This window comes from Drosophila bipectinata, chromosome 2L, assembly GCF_030179905.1.
Source record: "Drosophila bipectinata strain 14024-0381.07 chromosome 2L, DbipHiC1v2, whole genome shotgun sequence".
NCBI classification, from domain to species: domain Eukaryota; kingdom Metazoa; phylum Arthropoda; class Insecta; order Diptera; family Drosophilidae; genus Drosophila; species Drosophila bipectinata.
Genome location: NC_091736.1, coordinates 5072335 through 5089845, shown reverse-complemented (window position 1 = coordinate 5089845; position 17511 = coordinate 5072335). Strand labels below are relative to the sequence as shown.

The 17511-nt window shown below is 41.7% G+C and overlaps 2 protein-coding genes across 3 annotated transcripts in view; one reads left to right on the top strand and one right to left on the bottom strand.

Annotated features, from left to right (window-relative positions):
* fipi (factor of interpulse interval) overlaps positions 1–14890 on the bottom strand; it is a 65234-nt gene extending 50344 nt beyond the window's left edge. The window contains exon 1 of the mRNA XM_043211459.2: positions 14735–14890. Within this exon, the coding sequence (XP_043067394.1) occupies positions 14735–14777 (43 nt within the window). The 5' untranslated portion in view covers positions 14778–14890. The remainder of the gene's footprint in view (positions 1–14734) is intronic.
* An 825-nt stretch (positions 14891–15715) lies between these two features.
* LOC108124608 (U2 small nuclear ribonucleoprotein auxiliary factor 35 kDa subunit-related protein 2) lies at positions 15716–17438 on the top strand. Of its 2 annotated transcripts, XM_017240371.3 has the most exons (5): positions 15716–15808; positions 15876–16694; positions 16766–16869; positions 16953–17115; positions 17178–17438. In XM_017240371.3, the coding sequence occupies exons 1-5, from the start codon at positions 15795–15797 to the stop codon at positions 17422–17424; spliced, it is 1347 nt and encodes a 448-aa protein (XP_017095860.2). In that variant the 5' UTR covers positions 15716–15794; the 3' UTR covers positions 17425–17438. The 2 variants fall into 2 exon arrangements, with proteins under 2 accessions (XP_017095860.2, XP_070132906.1); XM_070276805.1 differs by lacking the exon at positions 17178–17438 and having other exon boundaries at positions 16766–16894; positions 16983–17118.
* Positions 17439–17511: the final 73 nt, after the last annotated feature.

The following is a 17511-nucleotide window of genomic DNA, read 5'->3' as shown; positions in this document are numbered from 1 at the left end:
TGCCGTTTGCTAAATGTTAATGCCATTTCAATGGCTCCCCCTCCGAAAGCCCCCCAGCTCAATGGCCTTTCACCATCTCAGACCTGCTGCTGACACTTGAGCTTATTTCGCACCAACGATACCCTCTTTGAAAAGTTAATACAATGCCTAAAAAACGTGGTTTAGCTTGAAAGAGTATTGGATATTTGAGATACCCAGCATCTAGATTCTATATTGAATAATAATATTCAAAAAAAAATGCATCCTTAAAGATTATAGCCTTTTATTAAAGCCTAATTTAAAATCATTTTTATTTTAGCGGCTTTTGAAAAGCGTATATGGCATACTACTCTTGTGGGACATTTTTATACGTTTGGTAAATGCTTTGCGGCCAGAAGGATATTCGCCAGAAGTGGCCTGCTGGCTCCTTCCGCACTGATTTGACTTTGCCGTCGCCTTTGGGGCCATCGGTAAATTGCTTCATAATTTGCACATAAAGATTTCATAATGCCCACAGTTGCCGTTTGCAGAGCCTGATACGAGTGAAAGATACTCTAATAAACCCGAACTGACAGGTCAGCAACATTTCAACACATTTAACTGAAACTGAAACTGGAAACCCAATGAACAAAAGTTTGGTTCTGTGGATGGTAGATTGAATTCAATTAAGTCTGAATCCCATAATATCCCTCCTAATACTTATGTGTTAGGCATTCGAGTTAACATATTTGCTAAAAGTTAAGCCGATTGCCAGCCTTGCTTTGTTGCATCAGGGATAGATAGTTTCAGTTAGCTACTTTAATATTGATTATACGCCATGGTGGTCTTTGCAACTTCGCAATGAAGCACTTTCAGGGGGCGTATTAAAAAATGTGACTCGATTAGAATGACGGGCACGTACAGAGCCAGCGCATTGATTGATTGACTGACTAAATGGCTTGAATGGCTGATTGATTGACTCGCTCTTACACACGTACGCACTCCAGAAAATCCTCTATAAAAGTGGTAATCATTGTATTACTCTTTCTTTACTGTTAGACTTTAAATAAAAATATGTTTTATTTCCTTAAATTTGTGAAAATCATTAACTTGTATCGGCAACTTAAAATTCCGAAATTCTCTAACCACTTCAGGTTCACTGCTATTCAATCACTTCGCTATTTCTTATATCCCTTTTTTAACTCCTGATCCCTTTGAATCCACATCAAAGGGTATTTGCTTCCATCGTAATTTTCCCGGAACCCGCAATTACTTTCCCATTGAGCTTTCATGTGGTGCGTGTGTGATTTGTTTTACGCCGAATTGCATAAAACATTCGCAATTGCGTTGCGATGGGCTGCGAGTTAAGGCTTATTTATATTCACTTCAGTAACGCCCCGACTCCTTGCCGCCAGCCACGCCCCCTTTACGCCACAATCCAATAATGTGCCACATAGACAGCAGCTACAAATTAGCCGACTTGGGTTTGGGCCTAAGTTTGCATATCCCGAGGCCTGTCCTGACGGACATCATAACCGCATTTGATTAAGGCCAGGAAAGTGGGCGCCAAGTGTGGGTTTCATGCATATCACAGAGCCCATTAAGAAGCCAGGTTATAGGCCTGGTTGTTTGCCGTGGAAGTGGGGCACGGATGAGGATCAGGACAAGGTAGTGTCGATGTCAGCGCCGCATAAATAAATCAGACATATTGCAGCCATCGGCGTACACAATGTCATCGTTGGGATGCATCTCATGCTCTCTGAAGATATTTCCTCGTTTTATTGGCAGGCAGTGGCCCAAGGCGTTAAAGGGCAAAGTTGTCGGTTTGGCGGGGATCCAGAAATTCTAGAGGTTTTTAATAATTTTTTGAACATGTAAGGGTATTAATATGTCTTGTTACAAGGATATTCTTTAAAGATGTAGTGTAATTGTTGCTTAATTCAGAGTTTCTTTGAATTCTTTAAGTTATAGGCAATACAAAATTAATTTAAAAAAACCCTCACGTATTAAGTCATATCCTGTTTGGCTGCCATCTCTGTTGGACATCAAATGGCTTCATTATTATTTACCGCTGCACTTTCGTTTGCATGTTAACATCGTGTAAATCAGCATTTCTGCAAAGGACAACCGTTTAGCTGCTCTTTCACCCCGAGCCCCATTTCCCACGAGCCTTGGGAGTCCTGGGCCAGAACGGCAGGACGACGTGATGGTGCCGATTGCTGACGCGTTGATTGCTTTGAAGGCAAATGCGATGGCAGGCAACTAATTAAAAAGTTATACGAGAACTTGCACACGCCTTTAACTTTGGCCAAAGTAATTAAAGTTCGCGAAGCGCCAAAGCCAAATGTGTGTTGCATGAACAGACGCTTCTCTGAGTGTGTATGTGTGTGTGTGCCGCAATTTATGTGTATTTGTATAAGTGTGTATGTGTGTGTGGGTCTGGCAGTCAACCCCAACTTGGGCGCATTTACATTTCACACCTGCGCGTGTAAATTTGCCACAAAAACCCAACCGCGCAAAAAGTTAACACACAGAAAGTTAAGAAAGCGCTTAACGAACAAAAAGGAATTATAAAATTTTTTATTGTATAAGGCAGTTGTGCATAGTCAACTGCTTAAATTATTAAGCATTAACATAAGCTAAAACAATAGGTGCAAAACGAATAAAAAATAATTATGAGTTTGAGGAAGAAAGTCATACAATATTTAAGCTCAATATAATGAAAAGTTCGTTATTATCTGACTTTAAATAAGTGAGCATTTAGGTAATCCTTTTATTGAAATTATCATCAGAAGATTCCAGTTCACTTAACAAACTTAGCCACATGGAATCCAATTAAAATGTCGTTTAGCATATGAGAGTTTAGCTCTCATACAAATTTTCATCGATAGCCGAAATCAAAACATCATTAATAAACCATACATAATAACAAATGCGGCTAATAATTCCAAATATTGTTTGTGGCATGCTCGTATCCATTCAAGCACAATAATGTGTTTAAATCAATGGGGAAATTGCACTTATCGATAAAACTACTGAATCAGTTCCAGAATTTCGTCCTTATTAAACCTTAATTAGTGCATTGTCAGGGTAATTTTCAAATCAATGGTAGTCGAATCGCCTAAGCTGTCAAAACACATCAAATGGCGGAGCAACTTTCCACCTCCGAGGCATTTTGGCGCTTAAATTTAATTAATTTTCCGTTGGCTATAAGAGGATTACTGCGCGAATCAGAGACTATACCTTTGTTGCCAGATATTAAAGCTCCTAGTTGGTTATCCCTTTCTGCACTAATTAGAGTATAGAAAAATAATAAACTTCTTTGTTTAACAATTTATTTCGCTGGCCAGCAGCAGTCTGTCTACACTCTAGACTCAGCGGAGCTAATGCACTGCTTAATTTGCGGTGCAGTGAACTTTGGCGGGCCACTTTACCCGGTAATTACTGTAATCATCAGCCATGGTAATGTCATTAAGCGAGACTTTGACAGCGTTTCACCGCAGGACATCAACCCGGTTGGCCAATAGCGGCTCATTAGCCGGCAACTAAATTCTGGCCCGATAACTTGTTGGCTCATCAAAGTCGTCTTCAGACGCAGGCCGGAACAGCGCTTCGGTCAGCTTTCGCATATAATTTGATCATGGAACTTTAAGAATTTAATCTCTAAAAACTTTACAAAACCCGAATATAAAGCGATTTTTCAGTACCTAACAATAGTAAAGATTTATGGCTTTCACCGGGGCAATAATTTCTCTGAGTGCTCTGGGCCAGACTCCTTTTGGGGCACGAGTGCTGCTCTCTGGCGAATTGGTTGGGCGCGACAGGAAGCTGCAACGGTCCACACTGCGTATGATTAACAATTTAAGCGCGTACATATTTCACGCTGCACACACGCATTCGGCCAAAGTGAAAATTTCATGCATAGATAATGGAAAGGGCTCCAAAGGAGGTGGTCTTAAAGCGGATGAGGCGGCGATGCTTTTAGGGCACTATTTCGCCAGGTCCATCTCTTTCCGGCCCGATTGCGTCACAGTTGCGACACTTTTACACAAAGCACCGGGCATTAAGCAGCCAACATCTGCATCTGCATCAGGCCGTCGTCGCAAAAAGCCGAGACATGGTGTCCAGATTGGAAACGGGTGGACCAGGAGATTGGGAGGACTTGGGACGTAACGCAACGTGGGATTTTAAGTGAGTTGTCACCCTCTGGCTGGACAAACAACGGTCCTTGCCTAAGCAATGCGGACCTGGACGAGATTCGGGACCCTCACCAATTGTTATCCCCGAGTCCTGGTGCCTGATGAACATGCAGGACATGCAGAACGTGCTCACCGGTCTGCAGGACTCCAGCCTAATAGCTGGTGAATGGGGGCCCGTCCATTGTGCAACTGCTGCAACAAGCACTTTAATCAACCATGCAACACTTTACCAGCACCGGACATCCTGCGTCCAATCGAAACCCAACCTCCGTGTTCCTATTTATGGGCAGGACCTTCAGGAGGTGGAGTCCTTACAGCTGTCCATCGTTGGACACATTAATCGCATTTGCTGTCGATTTTGGCTCTGTGTTTATGTCCACTGGAGAGTCACTTATTGATTGAACAAGCTTCCCAATGTCCTTTGCTTTCCAACGTCAATAGCATCCGACTTTTTTGGCAAATGACAGAAGTTTGTTCAAAAATTGGTAAGAATAACACGTTTGTGGAATGAAACGTTGATGAATTTCCAAAGTGAAATGGAAAGTTTAATGTTGATTGCCTGTTCCTCCTAGGAAAAGGTTTAGTTTAGGCTTTGAAGACCCCATGCTTTAGTTACACACTGAAAACAATAACATTTGCTTAAGCCTCAGCAGGCTATAAGATTCAGACGGAAATACAATGCCGTTGTCTTTGTGTCGTGTCTGTTTTGGGGGGGGGGGAAACCATTAGCAGATCAAGTCCACCTCCTTGACCAACTCGAGTGCGTTTGAGCCGGACATGGGGTCTCTGGTTAAGTAGCCAGTTCATCGGGGTCGAGTCATTGGCAAACACACACTCTGCATAATTGAAATGATTATGTGAGGCGTGGGAGCTGGCAATGCATTAGTGATCCAAATATAATGGCACTAATTGCTTATCTAGATGTCCCATGTTTGATTTCGAAAGCACCTCCGCCATCAGAAATGATTGGTTTTTGGTAGCGGAGTGACGAGTTAAAGCCTTGACTATAACTAGTTCAAGTCACGCAGCTGGGACTCATTACACAGTCAAGATGCAAACTGGGCCAGCTCGGACTTATGGACTTACCCAGGCCAAAACAAGACCAGTAGCCTCCTGGCAAGGCCATCGCCGGAGCAAAGCAACAGCAGAGCAAAAGTAATTTTATTATCAAATCCAACTTTAACAACTGCAACAAACCTTGGTCCCTCCCTCGGTTCCTCAGAGCCACCTAGCCACCGAGCCACTATGGTACCTTGCCATTCGGCCCAACTTGTTATTTGGCTTGTAAGTTACAAAGTCTTGTTCGTGTCCTCGGGGTAATAAAACAAAACTTTGTGTTGAAAATGAAAATGTACAGCGCACAAACGAACAAACGAGTGCTAGGAGAGGCAGTTTCGTTCCGGCCATTCGGAGATTCCGCCATCCTGCCATTCTGTGAGTGCAAATGACAGGCGGGCCAAAGGATTAGAGCGAAATGTAAATTTCATTTGCCATCTTGGCTCTTGCCTTTCCATCCTATTTTTCTTTGTGTCTTCAGGTTCTCAGAATCTTTTGGCCCGTTTGCAGTTGTCTAATTACGAGCATTTCCATAACACGAAAGACAGGAAAGGAAAGCTTTTAGCCAACAACCTTGACCAACAAGATTAGTTGGCAAACTGCTCTTACTTTTTAGATTCTTTTCGAGGTGTTTGGTCTTTTTGGTCTTTTTTCCATTGGATTTCAGGACAGATTTCTATAAATACCTGATTTCAAGATTAATATTTTAGTGATGTTAGACATTTTTTAGGTCATTACCTTTTTTCCTCTTGATAAGTCGATTAGCCTTACTCCATCGCCTAGTTATAATTCATAATGTGTCATTCTAGGTGTCTAATAATTCATGTTACCCACCCATAATCCTCATTCTGAGTAACACATTTCTCCCGGCCCCATTTTCCTCTCATGAATGTGTGTGTTTGTGGACTAGATAAGCGCATTGCCACTTTCCAGAGCTACCTGCTCTTATCTGCCAAGCCATTTACCAGGACGTCTGCCTCCTAGCCTGCCTCTCACTCAGAGCCCGGCCACTAGACTTGTGCTAAAGCATTTCCCCTTTTCACAGCTTATTGTTATTCAACAGCCAAAAGTTTTTTTCTCCTGCCGCTACTGCTCCTCGCAAAAGTCATAAGAAGTTTGAAAGGTTTTTCCCTCACCGAACTCGTTTTGGGCTGCTGCGTTGCGAGACTCACTTCTGGGACGCCTCAATAGTTTTATGAGCTCGGAGTGGGCGGGCTGCCTCCCAAGTTAAATGCATTTTTAAATTGCACAGAAATTGATCTTTAGTGGCTCGGGTTGCCGAGTTGGCGACGTGTAGCCATCAAAATCCGCTTTGCTTTCTAGAGCTGCTATTAAGGCAAGGACCTGCCAAGTGGCATATAAATCGAGTGCATCTATTGGTGGCGGTGACGGTGACGGTGGGCTGTGTGCATGACTTCACTGGGGAAAATCTTTCTCCAAAATATTAATCATACGCAATGTGGGCACCCATCGACAGTCTACAATATGAAACCGTAGAACTCATTTCCAAATCCCCTTCCTTGGGGTTTTTCGATTTTATTTTTATTTCCTATTCATTGACTGTTGTTTCCGTTTTCCTTTCAGTTCATTTCCGTTGCTCATACGCCATGTAAACACACGCCGGCAACAATAAGCCATAATGATCACGCAGGACCCCAGCCAGCAGAAAAAACTTGAAGCATAGAGGACTGTAATTGCAACACGCACTCTGGCAGACTTCGATGCATTTGTCATGGCATTTATTAACTGTTCACGTGCAACTAACAAATGATACTTTCCGCCCCCAGGCCAGCCCTTCCACATCCATCTGGTCCGTTGTTTGCAGCATGAAGGAATTAAGCAAGCATTCAGCATTTCCTTCGTGACAGCATCTTTTTGACAAATTGAATTTGGCCAGGACGTGCTGTTGTTTCATGGCATGGCCACGCTCCATTTGCGCTGCATTGATGATGCCCCATCCTTGACTGACTTGGATGGGGAAATTGCGGCTAAGTCAGCTAGCCAGGCAGCAGGAGTGCATTCAGCTCTGTTTCCCCTACCATGCCCTGCCTGTTGTTTGGATGCCCAGAAACTTTTCAATTACATTACGTTCTCAAGTCGATGAAACTCCTCGCCTGGTTCCGGACTCCTCCACAGTCAACCGTCCCCAGTCCATTGAGGAACAGCAGCAACATGTTTGCCCAGGCGCCCGCTGACAAGTCATTAAGAGTGACAAATTGCCAGAGTGGGAGCCAGAGTGAGAGGGCAGGGCGTGGCCGAAAGTCGTTGCCAAAGTTGGTAGCACATTTAATTAGACTAAACTTCGGTCCACTCCATGGCTAATGCAATTCATTAAACATTTAATGCCCGGCCCACAACTTTGTTAGCTGCAAACAAGTGCACTGCCAGTTATGATGGTGATTTCCTAAGTGATTTCCTTCTTATCCTCCATCCTTGCTAGAATGGAATTTGGCAAGCTTTTGCTTATCCTTATCCTTTGAGTTGCCTCCGGGGAACCTTTTTGCATGTGTTATCCACACTTTGCAGGCGTTTATGTTTTTGTTCGCCCCAAAAAGGTGCAAGAACTAATATTTTCGGCCAACTTTAACGAGCCTGGGCTACAAACGAGGCATTCAAGTAGTCCCCCTTGGCCATAATTCAGCTTCATCTTACGCAGATTTGCACACACGTGCCATTATCCTTTTTGGCCTCAGTGGCTGAAACTTTCCAAGTAATTCCTCCCTAATTGGATGAGGATACAGTAGTCTCGGTAGTTAATAATTCTTGTTTATTATTTAGCAGAAGTTAAATCGAATGAAACTTATCTTTTAATATTTTAGTGCATATTATTATTTTTATTTAATGGAGATTTTAAGAGGTTATCCTTTGGAATGCACTGTGCAGTGCCACAGTCTTCTTACGGATCTGTCATTACAAGGCTACCCCAGACAGTAACTGGACCATTCTGGCGGCTTCGTGTTAACTGATTGATAGACTTCAGCCCAATAAATTCAATTGTCAGTGGTGGTGCTGGCGGCGGTGGTGCTGGTGGCACTGCTGGTGATGTCATCCATGTGGATCCGCTCCCCAAGGATTGTGGATTTATGTGCTGGCTTCTGGTAGGCGCACTGACCGCTTTCCGATGAGCACTCTCGCAGTGAAACAAATTGGTAAGCTTCCTGACTTTCCGAGCTCGTTACACAAAGCGCACATATGACAGGCAATTTGTGTTTATTGCGTGTCCATAAAGACTTGTCATATGAAGGCGGCTTATGGCCAAAAGCGACTGTGCCATGGCGAGTGGGGCAGCCACAATGGGCAAATCTCTTTTGGGCTTCGTTAAAAACACCACTAGACCGGAAGAGTAGAGATCCAGACACACACATGTATGAAAATATATGTATAAGCATGCCGCAAATGTCCCACACGATTCGGTCTATCATTAAAGGTACGTAACGTTTTTCTTCATAAAAAGGATACTTCTTTTATAATAATTTTTGGTATATAAGCTAAGTAATCTTTTATAATTCTACAAGAAAAGATTAAATTGATCTTACAAACTGATACTTTACTTCGGTTATTTTTAACAATTTCTTGAAACTATATATTGTAAAGGATAACATCTAGTCGAGTGGTGTCTTATAAACTCGTTACTTCTGCGTCCTGGCCTGCCTACACTTGATTAATATGCAATTTCTTGATGGCAGAATCGCCATTAACGCACACACTCACACAAAAAGCAGCTAACACACACATACGTAACCCTAGCCATGCAACTTCTGGCTGGCTGGTGGGATATCTGTTTTTTTTTCCAGGTCGAGACTCGAAGTTGAACGTTTTGGCTTTTGTTTGTCGAGCGGAAAAAAACACAGCGGCAAAAACAAAGGGATAATTTAAACTCAGTCATAAACTAGGTTAGCATCACTGGCACACATCCTACCCACGACTGGGAACCACTGCCACCCACCCACCAGAGCACACAACCTTATAATAACTGCCAGTCGGTTTGGAGTTTTTCTTCATCAGCTTCTGTTTCTATATTTTTTTCAGCTTTTATTTCCTTGGTTGGATTTTTTATTTCTGCTCCTTGTTGTCAAAGACAATACGCGCATTTATTTCATTCACTTTTTTTTGTGGGCGTGACTCGGCCGGGTCATGCGGCATTATGTGGTGCATTTTTTATGAGTCGCTCTGCCTTTTATCACATATGCATATACATAAGTGCGGCCTGGCTTCTCAGTCGCTTTTTTGTATTCATGGCGAATCGCAACCGCCACATAAATTGGCCGCAGAGTTTAAAAAGGCTTTTTTCCTGCCGCACCGGAAAATACAAAGTGCCTCTGATGAAATAGTTTGCAGAATAAAGGTATTTGAGCAATAAATGTACAAACTGTTTATGATAAAATGTATGTTTATAAAGATAACTCTGGTTGTCCAATTAAATGGTCAAAATCATGGAAAATAATGATTTTGAAAACTCAATTGAATCAAACAGTAAACACTTTTTCCACCAAGCCTGGAGAGCCACAACAAATTGTGTTTTTTGGTGGAACGACCGCAATGAATTTATTTTTAGATATTGACGAAGTGAGCATGTTGCTGCAATTTGTTTATAGTTTTTCAGATGCATTTTCTTTCAATTTTTTTCATTGGTAAATAAATAAATAAATCCGTGCTATAGCAATTGGTAAAAAACGAGACCAGAGAGCAGTGTCAGACAGACAGAGGGCCATAAAACAGTTGACCATGCAGAACGATTAAATTGCGGATTCCCTGGTCGGGTGCTGGTGTTGCACGCTGAACTCTCTGGTGCAAAGTGCAACATTCCGTGTTGCTGCTGTTTTTGTGCACATCTCTTTTGATTGAAAGTGCACACAAATCGATTATTATTAACGATTTTTTGCCAATGCCTTTTACACACCAGCACCATGTATCGCCGCGATTCGTTTCAATGGGCCGTGCATAAACATCAATTAAATTCGCCTGAAAATCGGCATGTGTTTTATGGCACCATTTGTATATGGCCAATATCTTTTGACCATTTAATTAAATTATATCACTGGCCTGACCACGCCACGCCCCCTCTCCTTACACAATGCCTGCTTTGAATGGTTTCCCCGGGCATCCCCCCGAGCTTCTGACTGCTTTTTGCAGCTTATAACCCCATCGGCATCGAAGCTTGAATGACTTTGACTCACCGACTACCATTCATACTTCAAACACGACTCCATTGTTCGGTTCTGTGCCGCTCGGGGTCAGAGGTTAATTGATGATAAATGCACGCCCCCCGCTCGGCACTGCCACAAATTGAAACATCAACGCCCCACCGTTGCGGTTACCCATGATGCCAGAGAACAGAAAAAGAGAAACACAAACGCCTGAAAGGCATTTAATTAATGAGCAATTGATTAAATCATAAACAAAGCAGCGCCCAAGACTGAATCTAAATTGAATACTCGATGGTGTCACACACATTTGTTTTTCTTTGTGCTCCTTTACTCTCTTATATCAGAGCGACAAGTGCAATGATTTCTGGACATGCCACATGTATGTCGAATAACTGGCAGCGTTTGACTCGGTGAATGGTAATTGCCCCAGCAATTTGTTGAAATGTCAAAGTGCTTGCCTCGCACAAAGTGATGCACTCAACATACATCGCCCCAACGCTTTGGTCTACGAACTAAATAAAGAATGTCCGGGAAAAAAGCAGAAGTGAGTATATTTTTTATTGCTTTTTTTTATAGAGCCAGCAGAGTAGTAGTTGAAGATAGTGAAGTTTAATGAGTTTTTACCTTTAGGTTTTGGAATAAACGATTATAGAGAGGAGGTTGAACATTGTGTTTCGAGGTTTTTCGGGTCGGAAAGCTTCAATTAACTTAAATTGGAAAATCACAGAACCTTTTATCAAAAATAACACTTTTTCGATTGTTGCCCCGGAGGCTATTGTAATTATTCACTCCGTGCCACCAGACAGATAACCAGAAGCCCCCCAGAAGGGTAGTGGTGTCAGCGGTGTCACACTCAACTGAACGATCCGACACCACCTGACAGACACTCTACGTGGAGTGCTTGTCGGATTTAAAAAATAATAAGGAATACGGGGGAGAACCAACAAAAAAGTGACACCAATGGGGGGAAAAAAACATTGTTGGCAGCAAAAATCATGCATGCCAAATGAAAGCGAAAAATGGAAAATTGGAGCAAGACTGGCAGGAGGGTGGAAGAAGACCAAAAACTTGCCAGGATGACAGGACACTTTTGCAAGTGTCTGTTAAATAGAAGACACACACAACAAAGCACTTGAAAAAAACTAGAAACTTTAAGAAAATTTAATAAATTAAATCAAGAAATCATATCTAGAGAAAGTCATTAGAAAAAATGAGAAATCTCCTCTATTTCCCTTTCAATTATTATTTATTTTTTCAAGTGGATAGTTGCTTGTTTTTGTGGCGAAAACTGGCTACCCGAAAACCTAAAGGATGTCAAGGTTGATGAGTTTGCATCTCCGCCACACACAGTCGCTTTCATATACGAAAAACTTTGCCAGAAGTCAAAGTTCGGACCCTCCGGCACAAGTTGAACAAATTCAATAGACAACAATAAGGAGTGTGGGGCACGAGCAAGTGAGCTGAGACCGTTCTGTGGCTGCTGATGATGGAGAACTGGCTGGTGTCGCCTCCAAACGTACCCCCACTCCACCATGATGCCACTCTCCCTGGTCCCATCAGCATTTTCACGACCCGTTGACAGCGCAAATATGCAAAGTCAAGTGGCAATTTATCATGCGCTGCACTGCGCCCGCCCTTCTCCCAAAAAGCCAAAAGGTGGCGGCCCCACCACCGCGTGGGGCACTCGGGGGTTAAGTGGCAAAACTAAATTGAATCGCCAGCAACGAACCATGCGTGGGCATGTTACTAGTACTACTATACGCCTACAACTAACGCATCCCCGGGTCCTCAAACATTTTGCACATTGGAATAAAAACAATTTTTAAAAGATTAAAAAAAATATATATTTCGAAAAATATAATGGAAATTTTATAGTTTTTATTATTTAAATATTTATTTACTCTGAATAATTTTGTAATAGAAACTCAAGAAACTACACACTTTCTAAACTAAAAAACCCTCATAAAACTTTCCCCAAAAATAGATGAAATCTAAAACCTAATATTCTCATGGAAGACCTAGTGTACGATATTTGTTTTTGTAGACTGGCTGGCATTAAAATCGATGCGACGCTGACCTTTCCCTCAATTAAAAGTGCACACACACACAGCGAATGGGCCGGTCGGGCACAGTGCTGGCCGAAAGTAATGCGACACTTTTTCCAACAGGGGCGTTGCTTTCGACACTTTACCTCATTAGAGCCCAGAGAGGAGCTGCAGCAGCCGTCGCTTGGATAATTAATGATGGACTCCCCTGCAGGCTTCATATTGATTTTAATTTGTGGAATTTGCTGGGTAAATATGATAAATACTAGCCGGGGGAGGCACTCAATTGGATCGAAAAGCAGCACTCATCTTAGACCGAAGTAATTAACCAGCCCGATTGGACACTGGCACCCTCTAAGTTGGCCAAATCGAGGCTGTTGGTCACTTGACAATCCCAATCTCACCCCATTTGCATCAGCAGAGACCCTGTGGGCGGAAGTGCTTGGTAACCGCAGAGCTACTGGATCCAATTCGCATAACCCACCCGAATCCTTTTTCTCCTTCTCCGGGGGCAACGGAAATGCTCCCTGCTGTTGACAAGCCTCAAGAGATCCAACCAAAGACACTCGTCTCGTCAGTAAGTGACCACAGAAACAGAAACAGCAGCAATGGGAAATGGCCAGTGGGTAGTGTGATGCACAATTGCAGAGTTGGATGGTGTGGAAGTGGCAGGGGCACAGGCAGTGGCAGAGAGGCAGGGGCAGGCGGAGTAATATGCGTAATTAAACAAAACCGCAAGTGGGACGCAGAGGCAAAAATAAACGGAGTCAGGCGAAAAAGGATGCCGCAGTTGAGGATAAAAGCAACTGCAAGTGGGCCACATTAAAGATGAGAAAGGATAAATAACGAAGTTTGGATCATCTCTGTTGCAATTTACAAAATTAATATAATACTAACTTTAAAAGGGGCTCCATCAAAGCCATTATTACTTTCCTTAAATATCCCAAAAAGTATGCTTTAAATATTTTATATGCCTTGATGACCTAAAACCTAAATTTCTCTTCAGGATACTACTACTTTTTAAGCTCAACCTATGAAAAATGCAAGCCCCGAAATGAAAGTATTAATAAAATCGTTAAGGAAAGTGCAAACATTTACGTTTTTATCTCCACAGTTTACACACAGTTGGCTCTACCTTTTATTGCACTACAAAGTGTGGCACAAATTGTTTATACCCATCGGCTAGAGATGTCGCCAGGCTCAGGCTTAAATTAAATATTTGCAAGGACCTCGCTGGAGTGCGAAAAATGCTGGAGAAAGCAGAACGACGACCAACGATGAAATCAAAGAAAGCCAAAGGACCAAAAGAACCGAAAACGCAGTGCCACATAAATGTGGGGCATGCAGATTGAAGTGTCGGGAGGAAAAACTGAAGTACTAAAGGACCAGAGCCAGAGCCAGAGCGGACCAGGCGTTGGCCCAATGAAAAATCAGAGGCATGTGGCAGGCCATTGAAATGGCAGCAAAGAGGGGACTTAACACCACACAGACAGACAGCTTTTAGGCAGCTGAAATTGATCGAAAGACTAAGAGCAAACATCGTTGACTGACAGTCTGAAAAGGGCTTCAGAGAAACGAACCAGCGCAGCCTCGGGATGTTTTTCCATCTTTCAGATACATATACATATTTGTGACAAAGTGCTGCCCCTTCTCCATAAGGCCAGAAAGATGTGCAACAATGTCCCATCGATTTTCTATTAGCCACGAGACACTTGAGCCACAAAACTAAATACCGAAACGGAAATATTGATAAATACGTAACGACATTAGGGGACAGATAGAAGAATACCACCCGAAGAACCGTAACCACATTATGGAAAAAAAAACTAAAACTCGTAACTGTCCTACCGGTGTCGACGAGCCAAGAACGGAACATAATAAACGGTGTCCATGAGAATAAAAATAAAACGCAGAACGTAACTCGGAAGAGCCCCACTCTACTGCTCAGTTACCTCACCTCAACTAATGATACACTGAACGCTTAAATAAGCTTTAAAGTTTATAAATTTATTAAAAAAAATAAATAAAATTGTTTAGAAACTCACTGATATTTAAATTATTTATTTAATAAAATCACACATTTTTAAAAATGTATTTTAAAGATTTTTTTTAAGTTATAAAATTATAAATGCTATTCTAAAATAAAAGCTTTCATATACATAGTATTACTCTATCACTTTGCTCATTAATTTCTAATTTCAAAAGGTTATCAGTTGAAAAGAATGAACTTCTATTGAATCTTAGCACTTTGCACTTATTTTTTAAATTAAATATTTTAATGGTTTTAGAATACAAAATATAAATTTAATACTGCATTAATTTTTCTCACCTGTTAGGGCTGCCAAATTCAGAATAAATCCAATTAGTTTCATTTTGGAAACTCACAGCCAATAAATTAAACTTCACTAAAGTATTATTTTAAAATTATATATTTTCGCAATAAATTCCGTGGTTTTTTCAAAAGTCACTTGAATTATTTAATTTATTTTTATATCAGATTGTGTCACTGGAATTACACTTCAATTGTTTTGACTTAGTTTTGCAGTTTTTGTGGATTCTTGCGATACGGATGTTGTTGTTATTGTTGTTTGGATTAGTTCACCGATCCGGGCAGATGAGCGGAGCCCGGAGTCCGGATTCGGGATTCGGATCCCGAGCAGACGGAGAGAATTCACGACAACAAGCTTGGTCGGAGAGAGCGGCTATGGGGACACGAAGTATAAGTCGCCCAACGCGCACAAATATCTGGATGTTGCGCCACGAACCGACTGAATGAAATGAATTTCATTTTTTTTCGTATCTTCGGTTAAACGAAATACCAAACACCCCAGCTAATTTCGAAATTCGAAAACGAGGGGCAGGCTTTCACAGAAGCTTGTGGTGAAAGCCTCTGATAAGAAAACTTTTCCCAGAAAATGTATCTTTGTTTCAATTTTATAGTACATCCCTAAAATAATGTATGACAGTTGCTTTAAGGCTATAATATAAACCAAGTTTGGTGGATGCTACAAAATAGTATTTATGTTTTTTTATGTTTCCTATAACAAATCACACCTTTATAAAATTTTACCATTATGACAAGACAAAAACCTTTACAATTTTTTGTTTTGGTGTAAGATTATAACAAAAATTTGTATTATTATTGATTTCTGCTAAAATTATTTGGAAATTACCAAATAAAGATATATATAAACTATTTTAAACAAAATAAACATTTTTTACTTCAAGTTTTAAAGAAACATGATAACGGCTCTGGTTTAAAAATAAGTTAAGCTTATTTTGAAGCTTTTTCAGTATTTTTGTCAGGGTGGCAACACCATATCGATAACAATTTATCGACGTAACTATATCTAAAACTCACATATCTAACATAAATGTAAATAAAAGAAATGCCGGGAAAAAGGTAAATAAATTGATAAACCAATCAATGTTTGATGAATATATTCCTTAATTAATTTAATACCTTTCAGACCGAGAAGAAAATTAACTAAGAAGAAGCAGCGCCAATACCGACGACAAAAAAAGGCAAAAGAACGCGACCGACTGGAGGAAGAGGCGGAGAACCAAAGACTATCCGATCCAGAGTACCAGAAGTGGCAAAAGCAGCAGTATGAACTGGAGGAGTTCCAGCGCCTAGCCTTAGAAAGGAAACATCTGGAGGAGGAGGAAACATGGCTCCGACGGGAGGCCATCGCTCAACGACAGTTTCGTTTAGATGATGCCAGGAGACGCAAAGAGCAGTCAGAAGCGGAACGCCTGATGGGGGAGCAAGCCAGGGAGCTGGCGGAAAGGGAAGAGGCACGAAGGAAAGTGAGAGAAGAAAATGAACGTCAGATCGCCAAGGCAAATGCCGAATTTGAAGCTATGATGCAAAATATGCACGAGTACCTTAACAACCCTCAGCTGGAGAAGCCCCCAAAACACCTGCTGCGCATAATGGAAACGCATCCGGGAGAACGTGCTTGCGAGCTCTATTCCCGCACCAATTGTTGTCGTTATGGACACAGTTGCACCTTCAACCACCCACGACCTATGCTTTCACGAATTCTGCTCATTCGGCACTTCTTTAGCCATAGCCTGCTCCAGGAGCGAAAGGTTCACAAGGAGTACGCCTCTGCGGATGAAGAACTGGAACTGACTGAGCAGGATCTTCGCAGCGACTACGATGAATTCTTCGAGGATGCCGTAAAGGAGCTAGAAAAGTTCGGCAGCATCATCAATTTCCGAGCATTGCGAAATACCCTGGAACATCTAAGGGGTCACGTCTTTGTAGAATACGCCCACGAACGGTTTGTCTAGGAATTTTAGATGTTTTTTTTTTAAATCTACTTATTTGGAGTAATCCCATTCTTTGTTCTAGGTCAGCGTTACGTGCCTTTATAAACCTCCAAGGACGCTATTACGCCTCGAGGCGTCTTAACGTCGAGTTCTCACATTTAAAAACTTGGCGTGGGGCAGTTTGCGGTACGTGAACTGCATGCCAAGAATCGTATCCTTTGACAAACAAATTGACCCAAAAAAATGATTTATTTGCCATATTTTTAAAGGTATGTCCTTAACACGAAAATGTCCCAAAGGTAACACCTGTCTCTACCTGCACTTGTTCCGCAATCCCAAGAATCTGTTCAACAGGGATCTGGAGAAAACGACGACTCCAAGAAGCGACCGCAACTTTAGTCAGACTCCCACAGTCAGGACTCCCTCAGCCAGGTGGTGAAATATTTATATCCATTAAGGAAATGGTTATAATTCTTTTTACCGATTTTTTTTAGTTGGGACAGTCAAGACGAGCCTGGTCGTAACTGGCGCTGGTCGGAGAGTCCCGAACCAGATCTTAAAAGTTCCAAAGATCTCAGCAACCAGAAGTCTCGAACAAGAAGCCACTCAAATCGATCTCATTCTGAGCATCATTCCAAGTCCTTTAAATCCAATCGGGACTGCAGCTCCTCAGGATCTCGATCCTCACATAATCACAGATCTAGAAGATCATCTAATAGTGACTCAAAGCACCACAAATAAATGCCAAAGTATTAAAAACCTGTTGATCAATGTGTTCTCAAAAAATGTTTTAAAATATTTCAGCATTCTTAAAAATTAATATTTTAA

What these genes read in the sequence shown, in the direction of transcription:
- LOC108124608 (XM_017240371.3), top strand. An exon ending in GTAGAATACGCCCACGAACG is followed by an intron (nt 16,695 to 16,765) that starts GTTTGTCTAGGA and finishes TCTTTGTTCTAG; the next exon opens with GTCAGCGTTACGTGCCTTTA. An exon ending in GTCAGGACTCCCTCAGCCAG is followed by an intron (nt 17,116 to 17,177) that starts GTGGTGAAATAT and finishes GATTTTTTTTAG; the next exon opens with TTGGGACAGTCAAGACGAGC.